At 34.7% G+C, this 23935-nt stretch overlaps 1 protein-coding gene across 1 annotated transcript; it reads right to left on the bottom strand.

Annotated features, from left to right (window-relative positions):
- Positions 1–983: 983 nt before the first annotated feature.
- Positions 984–20323, bottom strand: adam8b (ADAM metallopeptidase domain 8b). Its single transcript, XM_051124804.1, has 23 exons — positions 20185–20323; positions 19462–19544; positions 19231–19337; positions 19015–19093; positions 18124–18200; positions 17806–17989; positions 17653–17715; positions 17409–17480; positions 17109–17278; positions 15148–15229; positions 14878–15020; positions 14360–14537; positions 14105–14194; positions 10504–10699; positions 7613–7715; positions 7289–7457; positions 7125–7205; positions 6956–7040; positions 5780–5894; positions 5031–5190; positions 2541–2588; positions 1545–1619; positions 984–1390 (listed from the first exon to the last, which is right to left on the bottom strand). Exons 1-23 carry the CDS (start codon positions 20273–20275, stop codon positions 1334–1336), a joined length of 2508 nt encoding a protein of 835 aa, XP_050980761.1. The 5' UTR covers positions 20276–20323; the 3' UTR covers positions 984–1333.
- Positions 20324–23935: the final 3612 nt, after the last annotated feature.

The raw sequence follows: 23935 nt of genomic DNA, 5'->3' as shown, positions 1-23935 counted from the left end.
TCGAGCTAGTGCAAGATGAGCATTTGGGGTTAAAAAGTATATAAATTTATATTTTTTTAAGAAAATGGCAGATTGTTTCACTAGACAAGACCCTTATTCCTCAGCTGGGATCGTGTAGAGCCCTTTGAAGCTGCGTTGAAACTGCAATTTTGATCTTCGACTATGTTGGCCACCATTGAAGTCCACTATATGGCGAAAAAACCTGGAATGTTTTCCTCAAAAACCTTAATTTCTTTTCGACTGAAGAAAGAACAACATGAACATCTTGTGAGTATTATCAGGAAACTTTTATTCTGAAAGTAAACTTATTTTTTAAGTTTTTCTCTCTCCTCAAAATATAATATTTGAAGAATATATTTGCAAACAGATTACTCTGTTTTTTTTATTTTCAAATATAATTTTTTATGTCATGTTTTTGTTTTATTGTGTTAGTCATTTTTTGTTATTTTTACTTAATCAAAATAACCCAACTGCAATTTGACTGAGATTAATTGAAATGTACAATGCAAAAAACATCATTTTTGAAACTTGTTAAAAACAAAGAATCTGTTTTTGCAAATGAACTCTTTCATTGCAGTTTATTAGAAACATTTATTGTTAGCAAACATTAATAAGATTTAGTTATTATCATAATAATGTTTAACAACAAAAACTTTGAGCCGTTTGAAGCTTTCCGTTTTAACTTATAACTAAAGAGCCATTTATTGATATGACAATAATGCCTAATGTGAAATGCCTAATGTGACCTTTTCAAATAATTAAACCTGTAATTTTCACATTGACTTAAAAATGAAATTTTGAAGCAGAAAGACTAAATCTGTTTTATTTACAACTCTGAAAAATCAGTTTTCACAGTGTATAGTCATTTTTTGTTAACATAAAAAAACATTGCATCTTTATTATATAAGATGCATTTATTACTAATATTCTGCATGTGACATTAGATTCTCCATTTGCAAGTAATTTAAAACAAAGGCAGGGCAGGAAATACAAAAACTTTTATTTAAAAAGTTAAAAAAAAAAGTGTTAAATACATTCACTTCAATAGTGACAATAGTCACAATAGTCTGTAAATGTTAAATTAAATTAATTACAGTATAAAGCATTTTGGCCTGTTGATTATTTTTCCAGCCATACATTCAGTTGTTTTACATATACAATATATCATCATATATACACTAACAGACAACAGCTCTTACTCAAGGCCAAGCCCAACAGTGTATGTGTGTGTTTTTTAAAGCATTGTTTAAAGCATTGCCACTCCCACACTATAAAAGTGAACAAGAAGGACTGTAATTTGTTTAAATGAGTCACATGATGATTGCACATCTAGTCATCTTCTTGGAATGGTGGGTGGTCTCAACACAACCTTCACTGTGTCTCCTGTGACCTGCATTGTGAAAAGTGAATGTATGATTTCTTATACTGATATTGAAGCACTTGGGCTGCTCACAAATGAATCATCACATTGACTTCACAAGATAAACTGTTATATGTAAGCATAAGTGATAATATTACTGTCACAGTAAATGTAAGAAACTCACTTGATCTGTCCTCCAAGATCCTGTTGCTAAAGATGGTTTGAATGGAGGAACAGGAGGTGGAGTCGGCTTGATCCCCTACAATTAAACAGACAATTTTCAAGCCGAGAGAATGTTTCAACAAGTTCACAAACACAATGAAACCACTTAAACAAGAAATTGCTCTGTTACAAAACCTACATCCTACTGAAATTGGGTGGATACTGTGTCTAATTGTGTCACTGTATCATACCAAAAATACAAGCTTTTACAAACTAGAGGATGAGCGGAAATCAATTTCAGTGGTAATGAACAGGAAGCCACAGATGACTCAACTAATGCATTTGGATGAACTTGACCCTAGATGACCTGTAATTGTATGCATTCTACATCAACTAAATAAAAGGTTTTATGCACGTTCTTTGAAAATGTAAACTGAACAAGAGAACATGTATTCAGTTTCAATATTAGTTGGAAATAGCAATGTTTAATAAGTACTAAATATACTACTGTTTATACTACTTTTATGATACATTTATAGTGCATGTTTTTTTTAAGCTGATTGACTTTGTAGAGATTTCTATATGGCATTAAAAAAAATATATTTTTTATTTGACCAGAATAAATGTTTAAATATATATGTAAACAGTTTGGCTTAAGGAAATATATTTTTAAATAGAAAATACATTTCATTTAAACTTTCAAATGCGATTTGAAATATATTGCAAAACACATTTAAAATCTTGAAAAAACAACTGGACATATTTTGTTTTTAAAAAATAAAATAGAATAATTGAAATATATTTAGACTGGAGATATGTTAAAAAATATATATATATATATTTATATATATATATATATATATATATATGGAAATATATTTAAAAATCTGAAAATCTATTATTTTGCCATATGAATTTTCATTCTTTTCATTATTAGGTGAACTATTTTAAATATCATTAATTGTATTTTTAATAATACAAAAAAAAGTGGATTTATCCTATCAGTAATTGATCTTACCTGTTTAACTATGGTCTGCTGTGATGGTGATGGTGGCTTTTTTGGAGGCTGCAGGAATAAGAGGACAAATGTATTTTTATTTTTTTCTACAGAAAGGTGAAAAGACTGCTTAATTCTCATCCTTCCTAGAAGGACATAATTGGTAAAACTACTAAGTACTTAACCCTATCCTTAGCTTTGACCTGTTCATATACCTGATACAGTTGAGGACTAAAGTTTGCATCCCCCTTTCAGAATCATTAAAAACGTTAATTATTTTACCAAAATAGGAGGGATCATACAAAATGCATGTTATTGTTTATTTAGTACTGACCTGAATATCATTTATCACATTTAACATAAAAGATATATTACATATAGTCCACAAGAGAAAATAATAGCTGAATTTATATAAATGACCCCATTCAAAAGTTTACATACACTTGATTTTTAATACCGTGTTGTTACCTACATTTCATTTATTTATTTAATAGGGTCAGTGCTCATTAATCAACAGTAAAATACTGTAAATAAGCCAGAGTTAGCCCCAATGGCTAATTTTCATTGGTTGCCCCTTGCCAGATTTTAAAAAGGCAACCTAAAATCTGATGCACAGTAAGTAATCACGCATAAACATACACTAACATTTACAATTACATATAATAACACTATTAAAGATAATAATGGCAGTAAAAAAACTACATTTACACATGATTACAAATTTGATTTGCTTTTAATAATTTGTTTATCTTATATTTAAATGCTCCATGATCCACATCTGTGTTTTTTTTTGTTTAGTGTTTTGTTCATGAATCCCTTGTTTGTCCTGAACAGTTAAACTGTCTACTGTTCTTCAGAAAAATCCTTCAGGTCCTTCAAATTCTGTGGTTTTTCTCAATTTTTGTGTACTTGAACCCTTTCCAACCATGACTGTATGATTTTTAGATCCATCTTTTCACACTGAGGACAACTGAGGGACTCATATGCAACTATTACAGAAGGTTTAAACACTCACTGATGCTTCGGAGAGCAACATGATGCATTAAGAGCCAGGGGGTGGAAACTTTTTGAATTTGAAGATCAGGGTAAATTTAACTTATTTTGTCTTCTGGGAAGCATGTAAGTATATTTTGTAGCCTCTGAAGGGCAAAACTAAATGAAAAAATATGATATTTAGGCAAAATACGAAAAATGTACAAATTCTCTTTCTGTTCAAAAGTTTCCATCCTCTTAATGCATCGTTTTCCTTCTGGAGCATCAGTGAGCGTTTGAACCTTCTGTAATAGTTGGATATGAGTCCCTCAGTTGTCAGTGTGAAAAGATGGATCTCAAAATCATACAGTCATTGTTGGAAAGGGTTCAAATACACAAAAATGCTGAAAAACCAAAGAATTTGTGGGACCTGAAGGATTTTTCTGAAGAACAGCGGGAAGTTTAACTGTTCAGGACAAACAAGGGACTCATGAACAACTATCACTAAACAAAAAAACACAGCTGTGGATCATTCAGGTAACAACACAGCATTAAGAATCCAGCGTATGTAAACTTTTGGACTGGGTCGTTTTTATAAATACAACTATTATTTTGTCATGTGGACTATATGTAAACATCTTTTATGAGAAATATCTTATTCAGGTCAGTGCTAAATAAACAAGAACATGCATTTTGTGTGATCCCTCTTATTTTGGTTAAATAATTAACATTTTTAATGATTGTGAAAGTGGGATGCAAACTTTTGACCTCAACTGTATATTATAGACCAGACTGCAAAACACTTTGTAAGCTGACTGCCTTAACAACTTGCTCAAGAAATAATTAGTACTTAACATTTTTAGACAGACAGAAATTCTTATTCCAGATCCATTCATGTGTCTGGACAGGTTTTTCCATGCCAGTCTATTATTACTGTATGAATCATTTTAGATTTTCCCAGCCCTGAACGGCATGTACAAACTGAGAGCATTACATGTTTGCCAAAAGGTCTCCTTTCATCTAGATGGGCATTCCTAACTAGAATAAACTACAAAGTGGACCAGAACCAAAACCAAAACCAAAACCAAAACCAGTCACAGGGTCAAATTTTTTTTAATAATAATAATTATAAAAAGCTTATTTATAAATAAGCTTTCCATAGATGTATGGATTGTTAGTATATGACAATATTTGGCAAAATACAACAATGTTAAAAACTGGAATCTGAGGTTGCAAAAAAATCGAAATATTGAGAAAATCGCCTTTAAAGTCAGAATGAAGTTCACAGCAATGTATATTACTAATTAAAAAATAAGTTTGGATATATTTACGGTAAGAAATTTAAAAATGATCTTCATGGAACATGATCTTTACATGAACTTTACTTACTACACAAAAGAAAAAACTATAATTTTAATAATTATGACTGGTTTTGTGGTCCAGGGTCACATATAAATCTAAATTTCATTTAGTGAGAAAAGAGTTATTGACGTTAAGATGATAATAAATGGACAGTATTATAATGAAGGTTCTACTAACTGGGGGCGCAGGACGGGTCGGGCCCAATCTAGCAGTTACAGGGGTGCAAGGTTGAGTTATGGTGGTCCCCATGAATATGGGCTGGCTGATCTCAGGACGGTCCTTCTTGGCACTGTTGTTCTCAAAAAGAAGGTTCAACTGCCCTGAAGATGGAGTTTTTCTGCAGACAAGCAAACGGATGCGACATGAATGCACAGACTACTATAATTAGATTACTCACAGCTACTCACACCTTCTAACTAATACATTTGCAAGACATTTACAAGAAATCAGATGGATGGTAGTTATGCAACACGCCGCATTTTTAAATATATTCCTTCATTAAAAAGTTTTGCACATAAAGCATAAAAAAGTCAAATGAGGTGAATATTTTAAGATTTATCATCATGTTTTTTTTAAGATAAAAAAAAAAGTGTTTTTCTTCAGAAAATCATAGTTCTCTAGAACCATGTAGTGAAGCAGCTTCTTGAAACTAAATAAGAAACTTCCTATTTTCATCACTGGCACAGATGATGATCTTACATATGAGCTGTGCTGTTTGTTTCAAACATGCAAAGAAAATCCCACTGTCATAGAGTCAAAAACAATCTATCCATTCTTCAAACTAAGGCAAAACAGGAAAAAAATGTCTTTAAAAAATTCTTAACATTTATTTTTTAAAATGAAAAATTTAGCAAAACATTTTTATGGCCAACAAAAAAATTTCTGGCTGTAAAATGTTCACTTGCAGTTCAATCAAGACAACTCACGTCTTGTGGCTGATGATGGTTTTCCGTTTTTTACGGTAAAGCAAGATTCCACATAGTACAATTACAAGTAGAGCGATTGCAGCTGCTACTGAGATGCCAATGATCTTTGCTTGTCCTAAAAAATTGGAAAGAAGAGTAGAATTTGTCACAATAGTACATTACTATAGGTACTCTATTTTAAAGGAGAATCCACTTCCAAAACAAAGATTAACATATAATGTACTCACTCGCTTGTCATCCAAGATGTTCATGTCTTTTTTTGTTCAGTCATAAAGAAATTATGTTTTTTGAGAAAAACATTTCAGGATTTTTCTCCATATAATGGATTGCTATGGTGCCCTGATTTTGATCTTCCAAAATGCAGTTTAAATGCGGTTTCAGTCGACCCCAAATGTGGTTGTAAACAATCCCAGCCGAGGAAGAAGGGTCTTATCTAGTGAAATGATTGGTTATTTTCATAAAAAAAAAATACAAATACTTTTTATTCTTAAACGCTCGTCTTGCCTTTATTCTTAAACGTTCTGTGTATTCTGGCTCAAGACATTTAGGGTATGTCGAAAAACTCCAATCATATTTTCTCCCTCAACTTCAAAAATCTTTTCAAAATCATCCTACATCGCTGCAGAAGTACCGACCCAGTCTTTGCAAAGTGAACATGCAAAGAAGATCAAACACCCTTAACAGAAAAGGTAAAACAGCGATATAGGATGATTTTGAAGTTGAGGGAGAACATGAGATGGGAGTTTTTCGACATACCCTAACTGTCATCAACCAGAAAAAAACAGTCCAGGCAGAGTAAGACAAGATGAGCGTTTGATATTAAATAGTATATAAATTGTATTATTTTAATGAAAATAACCTATCGTTGCACTAGATAAGACCCTTCTGTCTCGGCTGGGATCGTTTACAACTGCATTTGGGATCGTTTGAAGCCACATTTAAACTGCGTTTTGGAAGTTCAAAATCGGGGCACCATATCAGTCCATTATATGGACAAAAATCCTGAAATGTTTTCCTCAAAAAACATAATTTCTTTATGACTGTAGAAAGAAAGACATGAACATCTTGGATGACAAGGGGGTGAGTACATTATATGCAAATCTTTGTTTTGGAAGTGGACTTCTCCTTTAACTCCATTTTTATGCTTTTCTTAAAAAAAGGAGCGTGTTTGATTACCTGGTTTAAATTCAGAATGTCTAACTTCACAGTAAGGAGGTGCCCAACCAGGCTCACAATGGCATTGTTTTTTATGATTGCAAATCTGCAAAAATAAGACAAAAATGACACTCTATTTTTTTTATTATTAAATTCTTTTAAAAGGAATGAAGTGGAGGTTTGGTCTCACCCCTCTACCATTGCATTTCAGTGAGCAGTCTTCATCACCACCATAAACACTCAGGTCTTGGCACATATAATCATAGCAAACCTGTTGAAACACGACTCAGAGGTTTCATATTTGTACCTACAAGTCCTGCCATCACAGTCTAAATAACATTCTTACTCGCTTACCTTATTGTGTCCACATTTTGTGCCAGTAGGAACCATACTAAGCGCATCCTCTTTTGATTGGTCCCCAGCTATGTTGCAAAACCCCCTTAATGTTACTATAACAGCTTTCTGACCAGTAACGGGGTACTCATTTCCTCCATCGCAAAATATCTTCCCACAAAACATGTCTCTATATAAGGGAAAAAGCACATTTAATGTAATCTATGCTTGATGTATTAGGTTAGTCTTAAAAGAAATGGGTGCTATGATAAATACTGATGCTGGAAAAAGTCATTTTGCAATGACTTGCTATTTTGAGTCAGAAAATGAAAAAAGATGACATACTGTTTTGCACAGGCTCTGTAGCCATTTTTGGTCTTTCCACAGTGAGAATCATTTTTTCCAAATGTGTTTTGAAGAAAGCACGCATCAGCAGCCACTTTAGCACCTAGGGAAATAATCAGACACACAACATTGAATCAGATAACTATACTGTGTTGATATGAGTCATTATGTACAGCAGGATACTAAAATAACAAGGTAGAGAAAATCAACCCAGCTTGTGAAAATTAACAAACGCTAGTGTTTTAGTAAAGTAGTTTGGCTGTGGGAATCATATGGAATTTAATTACACTGTTTCACACACACACAAAAGAAAAGTCTTTATTCATTCTCATACTGTTTCAGACTTGAAGAATGCTGGCAACCATGCAGTTTTGGTGAACACTGACTTGTTTGGACATTTTGGGGCACTTTAAATGGTTTGGAGCCTTAATTATATTAAAGTGCTCCTATTATGCCTTTTAAAATATGACCTTTCATGCAGTGTGTCACGTAGCTGTATGTGAACATAAACTATCTGCAAAGTTGTGACGCCGACAGTGCGTGATAAATAAAGTTATTGTCTATCAAAAAAAAGAGTCGGCTTACAATCGCCTGAACGAGTCGTCAGGTATTCGAATCTTATCCTGTTACGGCTATACGTCACAAAGTAACACATTTGCATAATGTCCGCCCACGTTCTACGTTGCAAACTTGCAAGCCCACAAACAGTAAAATTTCCATGTGGTTTACGTCATGTTGAGAAAACGCTGTATTCTACGCTGTGAGAGTAAATTTGTTTTATATTCACTTCCAACCGGCTAACTCACGCTTGTGTAGTTCTGTTGTTCAGCTGTGGGCCCACTGTAGTCTAAAAATTTGTGATGGATGCAGCTTGACTGTCTGTCTGTCTCATTAGTTGAAGTAATTATAAAGGATGCTGCACGAAGCGGCTTTCACACCAAATGCGGAAAGTGCTGCGCTATGAAACCCATTCATTTCAATTGCTTGCGCCGTGCGAGGACAAGTATATAAAACTGCAGACTGGAGATCTCCAAAATGGGGCAGGAACTCCAAAAGTGGGCAGAACCTCAAAAATGGGGCGGGGTCTCATCACGCAAAGACTTTCCCCATTGGCTCTGGCTTCAGCCTATTGTTATTGACTTACATTTTAAAACTAAACTTTATAAAATAAACAGTTTGTAGTTGATCTCAAATAAAATAAACTATGCTATATAAATAAATATGCTCTGTGAGAGCAGAGCCCCAAAGCTTGTGGCCAGGTGTTAATGATAACGGGAATCACCAACGAGCTCTCCCGCGAGCCGTCCCAGTTAAGCAACACTGCGATTGACACAACCAATAAAATCTTTAAAATCAGATGTGGGGCAGAGTTTGCGCTGAAGTGGATTGAGGGGGGAAATTGCACATGCATGTCATGTGCCTGTCTGTCAAAGGGAGGAAGCCACGCCCTATTTTGGAGCGCCCACCCTGTTTTGGAGTTCCCGCCCCCATTTGGAGCTGCAGTTATTTACCTCTCCGCGAGGACGGCTTGTTTCTGCGTCGACCAAAGCGCAAGCACAAGCCACGCTCAAAGTTCAAATTAGTTGAACTTTTGCCGCTGCGCTCTGAAGGGCTGCACTGAACCCAGTGGCCAGCTTTCCGCATTAATTCATTATACAATGTTGAAATTTACAACATAGAGGTGTGCCCGGTTCGCTTACATAAGCGAATTGCGAGCACTTTCCATGGTAGACCGTGCTAACTTGTCGATCAGCCACTTCAGCCGTTACATCGTCAGACTCCTGCTCGAATTGGTATGGTAAAATCGATCCCATCCTTTCTATGTATTGACAAGTCTCCAGGGCTGTCATTCAGTTATGGCAATGGACGTTTCGTTTTCCCGACACGCGCAGTACGTGGTAAACAAATCATAAAAGACTGCACCATCTGACCTCACAGAAAGGAGGGGTTTAGAGAGACTGATTCTACGAACTGCTTCGCACGAGTCATTTACGAATCATTTAGAAATGAGGTCAAATTAAATTAAATAATTTTTGGAGGAAACTAAAGTGTTTTTTGACCTTGCATACATGTAAACCTGTTTTAGGAGAGTCATAAAACAATATTAGCAACCTTTAAAATGGCATAATAGGAGCACTTTAACTATTCGTTTAGTACTTTAAAAATAATTGGCCCAAATTATACACTTAAATTAAATTGGATATAAAAAGCATTCCTGTACAAAAAGTATTATCGTAGCTTCAAAACATTACAGTTAAACTACTGATGTCACATGGACTATTTTAACAATGTCCTTACTATCTTTCTGGGACTTGAACATGGTAGTTGCATTGCTGTCTATGCAGGGTCAAAAGCTTTATGGGTTTGGAACAATATGAGGGTGCGTAATTATCCCTTTAGATTAACTATTTCATTTGGACGTAACAATAGTAATAAATCATGGTTCAGTGATAATCACTCCAACTGATTTAGTGAGCATGATCAATGAACAATACCTAATCAATAATAATCATATATTATATAGTAGTATACAGTATATAATACTAGTTTATTGTACTTCCAACTACAACCTACAACTGAACCAGGGTTGCCAGGTTTTCACAATAAAACGCGCCCAATTGCATTTCGAGGGGGATCCCCCATTAAAAATCCAGGGGTTCCAGGGTGCAAAATACATGCTTTTTGTCTGGGTTCCCCTGATAAATTTACATCCCAGGGGTTAAATATGACATTACTGGGGTCGCTTCTACTTGTGGACATCAAAAACAACTACAGACTTGGCAACACAGATCTAAACTTCTGATCAAAGTACTTACTCCAGGAATACTGTTTTGTAAAAGTCATAGATCTTGGAGAAATTTTGGAATTTTGGACAAGAAACTCATGCTTACCTGTTCCCCAAAGTCTTTGACAGTGCTGGAGGTGAGTGGGGCATTGGCCATTATAGCAGTAACCCGGGCCAGAGCTGCAAGGTACGCCATTCATCTTAAAATCATTCTCTGGGCACTGCGCTGACAGCCCTGTGCAGTACTCTGGAACGTCACACTCATTTTCAGCTGCTCGACACAAGCTTTCAGCATTTTTTATCTGGCATGGAATGAGAGAACAGAAAATCACAACCTCACCTAGAGTTACTGTTAACACTACACATGCAAAGGTTGCTGGTTCAAGTCCCATCGTTGTTATAACTTTGGGCAATTTGATGAGTGATTCTTCCCCCCTCATAAAAAACTAACAAGAGCAGAAGCTTACATTACATTTATGCCACTCACACAATATATAACAAGTCAAGTCCTGCAGTTGAGTCTGATTTACAGATTGGAATTCTAGGTTGTAAAATGAGGCTGTTCAACGGCTGAGGGTTTGTGTCCCGCCAGAATCTCTTTGCCACTCTTCCTCTTGTGTGTCTTGTTTGATATTTGCAAACACTTATAAGCTCTTCAATGGAGAAATTCACTTCCAGAATAAAAAATTCCTGATCATTTACTCACCCCCATATCATCTAAGATGCTCACATCTTTCTTTCTTCAGTCGAAAAAAATTAAGGTTTTCAGGAAAACATTCCTGGATTTTTCTCCATATAGTGGACTTCAGTGGTGGGCAACAAGTTGAAGGTTCAAATTGCAGTTTCAGTGCAGCTTCAAAGGGCTCTACACGATCCCAGCCAAGGAAAAAGGGTCTTATCTAGCAAAAGAATCTGTCATTTTCTAAGAAAAATACAAATTGATATTTTTAACCACAAATGCTCATCTCGCACTAGCTTGACCTCATGTAGATGGAACTACCCACCCAGTGTTTACAAAGTGAAAGTGCAAAGAAAGTCCGAAAAAATGACCGAAAATTACTTTTTTAACCGAAATACACAGACAAAGAACTAATCGCACACAACTTCTCCAACGTGTATGCACATCACAGAGCTAGTGCAAGACGAACATTTGTGGTTAAAAGTATAATTTTATTTTATTTTTTTAAGAAAATTATTCTTCAGCTGGGATTGTGTAGAGCCCTTTGAAGCTGCATTGAAACTGCAATTTGGACCTTAAACCCCTTGGTGACTGTTGAAGTCCACTAAATGGAGAAAAATCTTGGAATGTTCTCCTCAAAAACTAATTTCTTTTTGACTGAAAAGAGAAAGACATGAACATCTTGGATGGCATGGAGTAAGTAAATTATCAGGAAATCTTCATTCTGGAAGTGAACTAGTCCTTTAATGGCCCTTTTTCCACTTTCCTTGATTTTTTGCTCGTCTGAGTTACCCTTCTATGCAAGGTGAATAACACTTAGCAACCATGGCTTAGTTGGTTCGAATGCGTGTCTCGTAAACATGAGGTTCTAGGTTCAAATCCGACTCAAACCTATGATTTGCAGATTCTGGGTTTGAATCCCAGTGGTGCTTCTCTGCCAGTGACTTTCTTGGCTCACTTTAGGAAAGGAAGTCCACCAATTCCATTACAAGCGTGACTTCTGGCAATTTTGTGAGTGCATTCTGCACCACCCTCCTCCCACCCTAAAAGCAAAAAACACCTAAAAGAGAAGCCTGCATGACATTTGAAATTTTTTTGACGCCACCCACGCTATATGTCAAGTCAAAGCCAGCAGTCCAGTCTGATTTACACATCCAGGGTTCAAAACCCAAATGCTGACCCTCTATCAGTGACTTTGCTCTCTCACTCTAGGAAAAGAGGCCATAATAGTGCTTCAGTTCTTCTATTCTGCTGATACATAAGAAAGTCTCTTTGTCACAGTGCTGGTCATACAAAAGCCAGGAAGAAAAATCATCCAAGTGTCCAACAAAGACATTAGAGTAGGCTCTGGATAGAGTCATGAGAACTCCTACCATCCCAAAAATACAAAAGCTTGTCTGATATTTGAAAACGCATGCCTTTTAGTGATTCCATCTGCCACTAGGGAAAACTATATGTTGGTGCTGTGTAATTAACTTAGTTAGGGTTGCCGCCTAACAAACAGGAAATCCCACTCTAATGCAGCCTTTGAGAAACATGGTTTTCCAGCAATTAAAAACAGTAATCATGCAGTAACAATGACTGTTTTCAAATTGTTTCTTTAAAACTTTCATTGGTCGCACAGATAGTATCGCTGATTGCGTTCACTTGTAATTGTATCTGGACAATAAACTGGGATAGAAGAAGATTGTCCCATCCTTACATATTTGTTTCTCATGAAATATGCTGGTTCACCTAGAAATATGTCAAATTAGGATAGTAAAATCTCTTCCAAATGCTGTTTAATGTTGAGTTTAAGTACTAAGTAAGTAATTAAGACAATTATTTATTCCCCCACTTTTACTTACACTAGAGTTTTTAGTGAATAACAACTTATATATTCAATCTGTCCTTCACATAAGTCTTTTATGGTATTTTTTGGTGTTTTTTTTAGCAGTTTGACCAATCTACTTCTGTTATATGGAAAAGAACAGTATGAACATTCTGCTAAACCTCTGCTCTGAAGGAAGGTACACTGCCCTCCAAAAGTTTGGAAACGTCCTAGAAATGTGGGGTTTTGGACAATACTGGCGATAATTTGTGATCATTTTGCACTGATAAGGGACAACACAAACTACAAAAACATATTTTATTACATAAAACAGTTTATACATAGAAAAAACTTACATTTTCAATTCATCAAAATATCCACCATTAGCAGCTATTACAGCTCTGCATTATCTGGGCCTAAATTCATTGTATTCTAAACTTAATTGGCAATCAAATGTTGAAGCTATTAAAGTGTGCTGACCCAAAAATATTTTAAAAACCTGGGCCAAGTTTAAACCAGTAACCAGGCATCACAGCTGGCAAAGGGGCATTTCTGACTTTGACATGTGTATATATTGGCATTATTATGTAATCAAAATGAAAATTATTATTGCTGGTCTTTAATGATAATGTCAAGTTACTTTAATGTATTTGCACCAAAAAATGATAAGGATTTATGCTGATATTGTCCATAACAACACTAGTGTTGTTAACACTAATGTGCCAGGGGTGTTTCCAAACTTTTGGAGGGCAGTGTAAATTGAGGGAATTTTCATTTTTGGGTGAACCATTCCTTTAATGCAGATACGTGACCCTGGACCACAAAACCAGTCTTAAGTAGCATGGGTATACTTGTAGCAATTGCCAACAATACATTGTATGGGTCAAAATTAATATTTTATGCCAAAAATCATTAGGATATAACGTAAAGATCATGTTCTATGAAGATACTTTGTAAATTTCCTACCATAAATATATCAAAATTCATTGTTGATTAGTAATATGCATTGCTAAGAAGGTCATTTGGGCAACTTTAATGGCAATTTTCTCAGTATTTTGATTTTTTTGCAGATTCCAGATTTTCAAATAGTTTAAAAGAACATTGTCCTATTATCCCTTATGACTGGTTTTGAGGTCCAGGGTCACATATACTGTAAAATGTACGTTCATAATGCCATTTTCATAGTGCCAAAAAAGACATGAACATTATGGACATTACCTGGCAATTCTCACAGCAGTCTCCATGAGCACACTGTGAGCCTTCAGTGAGCCTGCAGGTCATGGGATCACAGCATGGATTTTCACATTCCTTACACAAGACATTAAATCACAGTCATTAGTGAGACATCAGATGTGAGTCAAAGATAAACCTACATTAATGCATTAATGATGTCATTAAAACAGGATCATTTGAGCTACATCAGCTGGGCTAGATTGAGTCACTACAGACTCAGAGGATGTGTGTGTGTAATACCTTCGCTGTTCCACAGTCACACTGCTCTCCAGGGTCCAGGAAAGCATTACCACAGACAGATCCCCTGTACAGTCTGGATGAGCTGGGGGTGTCCAGCAGGCAGCTGGGGTTGGCGTTGTCTAGAAACACACTCAGCTGCTCCAGACTACAGTCACTAAACAGCTCCGGGAACTGCGTGCTAGGTAGACAAGGTCAGAGTATGTCATTTTTGTACAGTGTATACAATACACTGGTACTAGGCAGAATAAACCCCACTTTTCTGTTGATTGTTGATCTAACTGCAATAGATGGCTCACATTGTGTTTTCAGGACAGTGAAATTAAAAGGTTAAAAGATTTTCATGCACTTGTGTTACTACCCTTGTGAAGTAGTGCACTTAATTACACTTAATGTGCACTTGTAGTGTTCTTTAAATCTTAAAAGTATATTTTAAAAAAATGCATGTGCAGATAATATGACATTACTGATTTGCATAGGCATTACTTTGTGGTTGCTAAGAGAGAGAGTGGTCGGCTTACCCCACACGTTCTGTCATGATACAGAGAGAATTGAACTCTGATGAGCCACACGTGCAGTGATTTTCATCATGGGACATGCCCATGTTGTGACCCATCTCATGAGCGATCGTGGATGCCAGGCCCAGTGAATTCTGATTATGATCCTGAAAAATAACAACATAAAAACATTTATACCAATTATACCATGTCTTTAAAGAAAGAATCTTTATTGTTTTAATATAGGAGATAATTTGCTAACAGAAAATCATCACTAACTCAGATCATGAATACCTGATTGACTCCTGCTGAGCTTTCGGCACACATTGCAAATTTGTTTGCCAGCCCGACTGTGTCGCCCAAAAAATCAATTCCACTGAAAGAAAAAAAAAGCAACATATAAAGCATAGGGTTGTGACGATGAGGAAATTTCCCCACCGGTTAATCGACACGTGACAACACCGGTAATACCGGTATCACCGTGGGGGTGGGGGTTTCCTCTTTTCCTCTTTTTTCCTGCGTTTAAATAGCTTATAAATGCGTGCGTATTATACTTTCACTTTCAGTTTTGCGGGAATTGGCAATTCGGCGTCAATTGTTTGAATGGACGACAACGAAAGTACAAAAAAAAAAAAAATCACTGATATTAAACAGAACTTTTATTAACATAACGAAAAAAAAAAACACAACGCCATTCTCTTTCTGTAAATTCGACTCCTCTCGTTCTCCTCACGTGATAAATGAAATATGACGCATTGTAGCCATGTTCAGTTTTTAATTATAGTGCATGCTCTCGTCTTAAGTAAATTATTTAGAATTATATTTTCCATTTAATTCAAATAAATATTTAATAAAAAAACGAATACTTAAAAAAAAAAAAATGTGGGGAGGGTGTCACGGTGGAAAAGTGATGTCACCGGTGTTGCGTCTTAAAACCGGTAACACCGTCAACACCGTCTATCGTGGCAAGCCTAATAAAGCAGCACAATAAAAGGTTTATTATTAGTATACTAATGTAAAATAAATCCATATATTTTTACACTTTAGAATATGCTCAACATTAGTTAATGCATAAGCTAACATGAAATAATAATGAGAACTATATTTTTACAGCATTTATTATTCTTTGTTAATATACTCTACCAGTCAAACGTTTTGTGTAAAAAGATTTTTTATGTTTTTTAAAGACATCTCTTCTGCTCACTAAGCCTGCATTTATTTATCAAAAGTACAGCAAAAACTGTACAATTTTGAAATATTTTTACTATGTAAAAACTGTTTTCTATTTGAATATATTTTAAAATGTAATTTATTCCTTTGATCAAAGCTAAATTTTCAGCATCATTACTCCAGTCTTTAGTGTCACACAATCCTTCAGAAATCATTCTAATATTATGATTTGCTGTTTAAGAAACACTTTTTATCATTATCAATATTTAAAACAGTTGAGTACATTTTTTCAGGATTCTTTGATGAATAGAAAAATCCAAAGATCAACATTTATCTGAAATAAAAAGCTTTTGTAACATTATACACTATACTATTCAAAAGCTTGGGGGGTGGGATTATAGAAATTAATACTTTTATTTAGCAAAGATGTTTTAGATTGATCAAAAGTGATAATAAAGACATTTATAATGTTACAAAAGATTTATAGTTCAGTTAAATACTGTTCTTCTGAACTTTCTATTCGTCAAAGAAACCTGAACATATTCTACTTCTAGCTGTTTTCATAATAATAATAAATGTTTTTTGAGCTGCAAATCAGAATATTAAAATGATTTCTGAAGGATCCTGTGACTGGAGTAATGATGCTAAAAAATCAGCTTTGAAATCAGAGAAATAAATTACATTTTAAAATATATTCAAATAGAAAACAGTTATTTTAAATAGTAAAAATATTTCACAATTTTACAGTTTTTGTGGTACTTTGGATCAAATAAATGCAGGCTTGGTGAGCAGAAGAGACTTCTTTTAAAAAATCATTCATTGTCGTTTCTGGTTAGTTCACAGCGCATAAACTAATGTTAACAGATATAAAACAGATGTGGCAAATGTTTACATTAATTATGATTAATAAGTGCTTTAGTACTACTGTTCATTGCTAATTCATCTTACCCAATGTAATTAACTAATGACAAGAAATGTAGTAAAGTGTCAGCATTATAGTAAAGTAGTCTAGTTTCTGCTACGCTAGAGCATGGTGAAGGTCTTAGTCATCCAGCAGAGTAAATGGGTAACTAGGTCATACTCACGTCACAAACTGAGCGTTGTCATGCTTGACTCTTTTAAGCAGATTGCTCTTTCTCCACTCAATAAACCGACTGAGAGTGTCATCCGAACTCACACTGACCACAATTTGGTCCTGTGTCGTCCAGACCTCAAGACCAACCAGCATAACCCGGATATTAAGGGGTCGATACAACTGAGCAAAGAATAAAATGTTCATCTTGCATGCCTTATGACATTTTTAAACTGCTTTTCACATATTACACAAGTAAACATTATATTTGTAGGGTTAACTCTATTAGATTAAAATATATGAATATATATACCTTGTCAACATGATTTGCAACCTCCAGCATCCTGGCTCTGACAATGTCCATGTTCGATCCATGGTTTCTGTACTATAAGAGAATTTTTTCCTATTAGCTTTTGTATTAACCAGTAGTAGTGGCCTCACTCAATTTTATGTAAATTTTCAAAAAATGAAGTGTATTGGAATCACCATCAGTCAGTGAAAAACAATAACAATTGACTGCTTACAAATACAGCACATGTACAAGCTTAAATTCTTACCTCAGTGTTATCCACCACAAGAAACAATTCCACATATCTTGGAGTGTGAAACTGCTTTGTTTTCTAAGAGGATATATCAACAAATTAAAATCCATGCATCATTTCATTCATATGCAGAGCAGCTAGAATTGTGACGGAAAATGTTATTATTACCCATGTGCTAGACTTTAAGGGGGCTGCCACTGGTGGTTCATGGTCATAAACTGTGGTGCTTGGTTCAGCACAAGAGCTTCTCTTCCACCTCAGATGTTCGTGCTTATAAAGTGCATGGTCTCCATCAGTGTGATTGGTCAGGGGCTCAATCAGATATACTTGCTGTTTCACTCGAACAAAACCTCTGTGGACAGAATATATAATGCTGCTGCTCAAGAACATTCATACAAACATGACCTTTAATGCTTGTGCATTTCCATCAGGAAATGTATGAAAAGCATCTTGTAATGAACTTGATGCAAAAGGAGCATGTGATACCTCATTCCAGAACAGATTCCCACGCTGACTGAGGAATCTTCCAAATCCTGAATATGGCCATGATAGTAGCAATTTTCCTACGAAAGACACAAAATTATGATATAATACTGATCATATTACATCCAGCTTAAATAAGGGAGCTTCAATAAAATACTAACACAATTTGCAATATACAGTTGTGGCCAACGGTTTACATACACTTTGCAGAATCTGCAAAATGTATGATTTTGCCATTTTTTCACACTTCTTAGCTTCTTAAGGGCAGTGCTACATGAAAAAAGTGGATATTTAGGCAAAATAAGAAAGGTGTACACATCTTCATTCTGTTCAAAAGTTTTCACCCCCGGCTCTTAATGCATCGTTTTTCCTTCTGAAGCATCAGTGAGCATTTTAACCTTCTGTAATAGTTGCATGTGAGTCCCTCAGTAGTCCTCAGTGTGAAAGGATGGATCTCAAAATCATACAGTCATTGTTGGAAAGGGTTCAAATACACAGAAATACTGAAAAACCAAAGAATTAGTGGGACCTGAAGGATTTTTCTGAAGAACAGCAGGCAGTTTAACTGTTCAGGACAAACAGGGGACTCATGAACAACTATCACTAAACAAAAAAACACAGCTGTGGATCATTCAGGTAACAACACAGTATTAAGAATCAAGTGTATGTAAACTTTTAAACAGGGTCATTTTTATAATTTCAACTATTATTTTCTCTTGTGGACTATATGTCAACATAATTTATGTGAAATATCTTTTTCAGGTCAGTACTAAATAAAAAATAACATTCATTTTGTATGATCCCTCTTATTTTGGTGAAATGATTAACATTTTGCAGGCTCAACTGTATATGCTATATACTATATGAATGGTATGGAACATATGCTAGTATTACCTTTAAATTTGGATTTCTGCTCACAATCAGTCCATCATCTTGATAGTAAAATTCAGTGAAATTATGTCCAATGAGTTCCCTAAATCACAGCAAATATTTTTTTAGGACTACGTAGAGTACAATGGTGTTTTTCACACTATTACACATCAAAATGAAATGTACAGAAAGCTTCCAGGGAAGACTTTGGAATACTACACGCCCAAACGCAGCGCTCACCTGTTTTTTTCCAAATGAATCACATGGTTTTTCCCTTCAAAGAATAATTTATACGTGAGTCTGTCAGGATACGTCTCATGGCTTTGTGGACTTTTATCAGACTGTACCTGCAGAAGACTGATGTGTTAATCCACAAATAAACAGCACTTATAGTTGCCTTTATCCTAAAACTAAAAATAAAAAGTTTTATTCAGACTGTAATAGTAAGATTCAAGTTGCAAATAGAGGTACCTTACTGACGCTCTGTCTTTTAGGTGTCACCACATCAAACTGCTCTACATGAGGTAATGTACGCATACTCTCTGCCACACATCCTGATGAAGAATCAGAAGATATTTTGATAAATGCACAACTCATACCATCCACAAAAGTTAACAGCATTCTGTAAAGACAAACAGGATGCCTAAATCTAAGAAAAAACTTTACTAGCCATAAAACAGTGTCTGTATGTTAAGTGTATATTACAAAATGGTTTGGTAACAACTACTCTACAAATCATGCGGAGTTGTAAAAATCTTAAAATGAACATTTCTGGTCTTCAAAGTGCAGAACAAAATAATAAGAATTAATAAAAAACTTTTTAAACGTTTTAAATACTTAATTAACCTACTTGGAACAAGGCCAAACTACGAAAATTACTGCGTTCTTCTAAACATTTTCCCACATTTACAAATAGGAAAAACAGTAATTAAATGGCCAAAATAAAAAGTTACAAATAATAAAAATACATTTTCTATAAAATAACCTAAAGGACAGAAAAGTTCCTCCATCACTATATACCGTTTTATGAGTATTCCAATCGCAGCAAAGTAAATAAAATATATACATAAAATCATAAAATACACAAAAGCGACCAGTTAAATCTTTCAGATTTAAGATTTCAGATTGCTTTAGAATTACATGCATTAAGGAATAAAACATATTTCTACATAATTAACGGAATATGATACATACCCCAAAGGCAAAGACAGCAAAGCACAAGAGCTGTGAAGGCAGAACACGGCATGATTACTGTGCGGTAGTGTTCATGTCTGGCGAACAACATGCCAAAAGATAACTTCTGAGTTCCGCCGAATTTTCACTTTATCAGAACAAACCCACAAACAGAATTAGCAAGTAGAATGACCAATAGCATGCAACAGAAGTTTCAAAGGGGGCGGAGCTTACAGACGTCACGAAGAATCGAAATAATTATTATTTTAATTTAACAGTTTATTTTTAATTCCATATCAAAATATAGTTTCTCAGTGTTATTATGTATGTGTAAATTGTTGTCCGTACCGCTGCTGAAATACATCTTTGACGACGTTGTCACGTGGTAGCTAATACTTTTCTCAGCGCTGGTCTTGGAGAGCCAATCACATTCGAGTGTGATTATACGATAATGTGTTTTAAAAATTGTTTTCTATAGGCCGCTGGGGTGAATTTATATTTTCGTGTTAGAAAAATGAAAGATTACAATATTTGAAATGTATAGAATTCAAATATTTCAGATTTTAGTGTGCAAAACACGACTTGAGATTTGAATGCTGCTCAACAGAGCAATCGCTGATCTGGGCCTCCCTACTGGTGCCTCCGAGCGCCCCTGCATGAACTCAGCTGTGTTTCCTACTTACCACCCGGCGGGACAAACCGCAACATATCCCGTAATGACAATGACTCACAACATTACAGGAACCACATGTCACGTATTAAAGCGTCGGTTTAACATTTAGTTATAGATTTTTATTTCGTTTATTTCATACATATCTCCTCATTGTTCTGTAATTGATGTATATTGTAGATTTAATGCATAAAGTGTGTTTTAAAAACAATATTTATGCTTTTAGAACCGAACAGTAATTTGCGTTACTTAGTAATAGCAGAATGTACTGCTGCAATACTGAAATTAAGGTTCAAATAAACCCAAATGTCCTTCTGGACATTATAGTGTCTAGTTTTTATTTATGTTTGTATTTATTTATTTTTCAAAATAAATGTCCCTAATGGAGCCTAAACAAGTTAACGCATATATTGTTTAATTGGTGACCTGATTGCACTTACATTTTCTGTTTAATAATATAATATTATAATTATTTTATACATCATCACGTTAAAGCCTATAAAATAAGGAATTATGATCTTGACGACAAATTTATATTTCACTTGCATATCACAACCACTAGAGGACAGATCATATACACATAGACATATTTCTGCCATGCTGTACTTTATGCAAACCTTACGGGTCTCATTCAGCCATAAAACATTTTACAGGCGTTGCACATTAATTCGCAATGTATTTATTTACAGCGTCTCTTCTTGCAAAATTGCTTGATATTTTTTGCTGTTGACATTTTTGCATTTGACATTTCATCTTTAAATTCTTGTTTTCTTATAGATTGCTGGAAATAACCAGATTTAGAAGAATATCAACTTGGGGCAGTGGACCAGTACCAAAAATCATACTCTGTGAATGATGTGAAAAGCAAGATTATTTTTTGGATTTCCATACTCCATGCCAGAGAATCATTCAACAGTAAAGCAAAAAGCAGAAAGGCAAATAACAAAAAAACGGGTAGTTCCACTATAAATTAAACTTCATGGAAAAATATAAATATTAATGTACATAATCTGATGCGGCACTGTAATCAAAAAGTAATGATTATCTCCCTAAAATGGGAGATGGGTATAGAAAGAGTCTGCAATTTTACACTGTAAAAAATAAATAAAATAACAAAATGACGTAAAATAACAGAAAAAGCACTGGCGGCTCATTACTGGGATGTTATCCACTAATTTGATGGACAAATCTAAAACACAACACAATGCAGTGTAAAATTCAAAATACTTGTAAAAATAATACAGAAAATAGATTATGCACAAGCATTATGTTCACAAAAGTTGGTTACATTGCTTCAGCTATGAATTTCTGAGGAGTTAATTATGCTGTCAATAGATGCTTTTTCAAAATGTTTTTATATAAATGTCCCTTTTAGTCAGTCTCTTTGCCAGAAGCTTGGATTTTTTTCAATTTCCTTAATTGCAATAATTAGCATGAAATTGCAGCTGGCGTTCACAATGGTTGCTTGTGTGATTCACTGACTCATTAAATGTAGAATGTGTCATCTTAATTTACACAAAGTTTTGCAATCAGAGGCAAGTCTGTTTAACAGGCTGTAGAAGACAAATGGTCCTTTTTAAGGAGCAGTCCATCATACGCACAAATCCTGCTGATATCAGAAATAAAAAATACGATGCATCATATTATGGCAGATGGAAATGATCCTTTCGGAAGGCACGGTGAGTAATATGTACTCTCCCAAGTTGAAGTATATTTGTGTGAGCCAGAGTTATTTCAGGTTGCCAAAACAACATTTTTCATTTTTATTTACTTTAACTTCATGCACTAAAATAACTAAAACAAAAAAGAAAGAAAGAAAAAACTATTAAAAACTAGATAAAAAATCAAAAACATAACAAAATGACTAAAATACATGTAAAAATGTGAAATGTAAAAAAGACAAAATACAAAAACAAAAACTAATTCAAACTGTTTAAATATATATAGTATTTCAGTGATTCTAAAAAAAAAACAAAACAGTGGTGTTAGTGCTGTCACTAAAGCTTTTAGTAGTTCCTTTATATAATTTCAGACTGTATTGATCATCTTCTGTGGCGCAGCTACAGAACTGTCACAGAGGAAGTGTTGGTTCTCAGGCCTGTTTCACACTGTTCACAAAAGCAGTGTGTATTTATTTCACGGCCAGTATGTTAGCACTTTAGATTAGCGCTTCTTGACTGGTTTTACTTCAGGAGCCAGATTTTACTTGATATATCAAGTGGCACCCATACACAAAATTACTTACCTAAAAGTAAACAAAATAATGTTTTTCAGGCTCTACTTGAGAAGGAAAAGACACCTACATTTTATTCAGAGGTCTAAACCAAGCAATAGTCTCAAACATGGTATTTATATGGGCAAAATTAAGATTTGTAATGTAAAAATCATTGAGATCTTTTTAAAAGTAGGCCTATAGCAGACTACTTATAAAAAATGCATATAAATACCAGATGTCACTCTGTATTTTCCAATCATAGGCTATGTTTTAGCCTATGATTGGAAAATACAGCTGATATTTAATGCTTAATTTTATTCAGAGTTCTGTAACTTTAACTGTGAGGTGCAGAACAATGCAATGCAAAAAGACTAATAATGTGAGAGATGTGACAAATAAACGTTCCTCAAAAGCCTGATATTTCCATTTCAACATGATGCATGGATAATCTAGTAATTGTACATCTTGAAAAATTAGGCTAATATCAATATAAAAATTATTCTTATTAAACATTACGCATACATTTTTCACAATTTTTATTCTTCTTTGCCCTCACTGGCTCATTTTAAATCCTCCTGCTGTTTTTCCCTGGTGAAAAAAACAGCATATGCTGGTAGATATGTTTTGATGCTGGTTTAAGCTGGTCCTTAGCTGGTTATTCTGGTGCTTTGCTGGTTTATGCTGGTCACGTTGCTGGTCAAGGACCAGCATAAACCAGCAAAGGACCAGCATAAAAAAGCAAAGGACCAGCTTAAACCAGCACCAAAACATACCTAACCAGCATCCCAGCATCAAAACATGCTGGTTTTTTCACCAGGGTTCGCCTCTTTCAGAATTGTCGTGTGAAATTTTCTTCGATGTTTTTAGGAACCGAGTCGCAAATCAAA

This window comes from Labeo rohita, chromosome 12 (assembly GCF_022985175.1).
Source record: "Labeo rohita strain BAU-BD-2019 chromosome 12, IGBB_LRoh.1.0, whole genome shotgun sequence".
Lineage (NCBI taxonomy): Eukaryota > Metazoa > Chordata > Actinopteri > Cypriniformes > Cyprinidae > Labeo > Labeo rohita.
Note: the sequence above shows the minus strand (reverse complement) of the source record. Positions and strands in the feature narration are given on the sequence as shown.

Excerpts from the sequence above, each read along its gene's own strand:
- adam8b (XM_051124804.1), bottom strand. The coding sequence starts at position 20,275 with ATGTTGTTCGCCAGACATGAACACTACCGCACAGTAATCATGCCGTGT. Across the intron at positions 10,700-14,104 it reads ACTGCTGTGAGAATTGCCAG|ATAAAAAATGCTGAAAGCTT; the intron begins GTAATGTCCATA and ends ATTCCATGCCAG. Across the intron at positions 5,895-6,955 it reads ACATTCTGAATTTAAACCAG|GACAAGCAAAGATCATTGGC; the intron begins GTAATCAAACAC and ends CCAATTTTTTAG.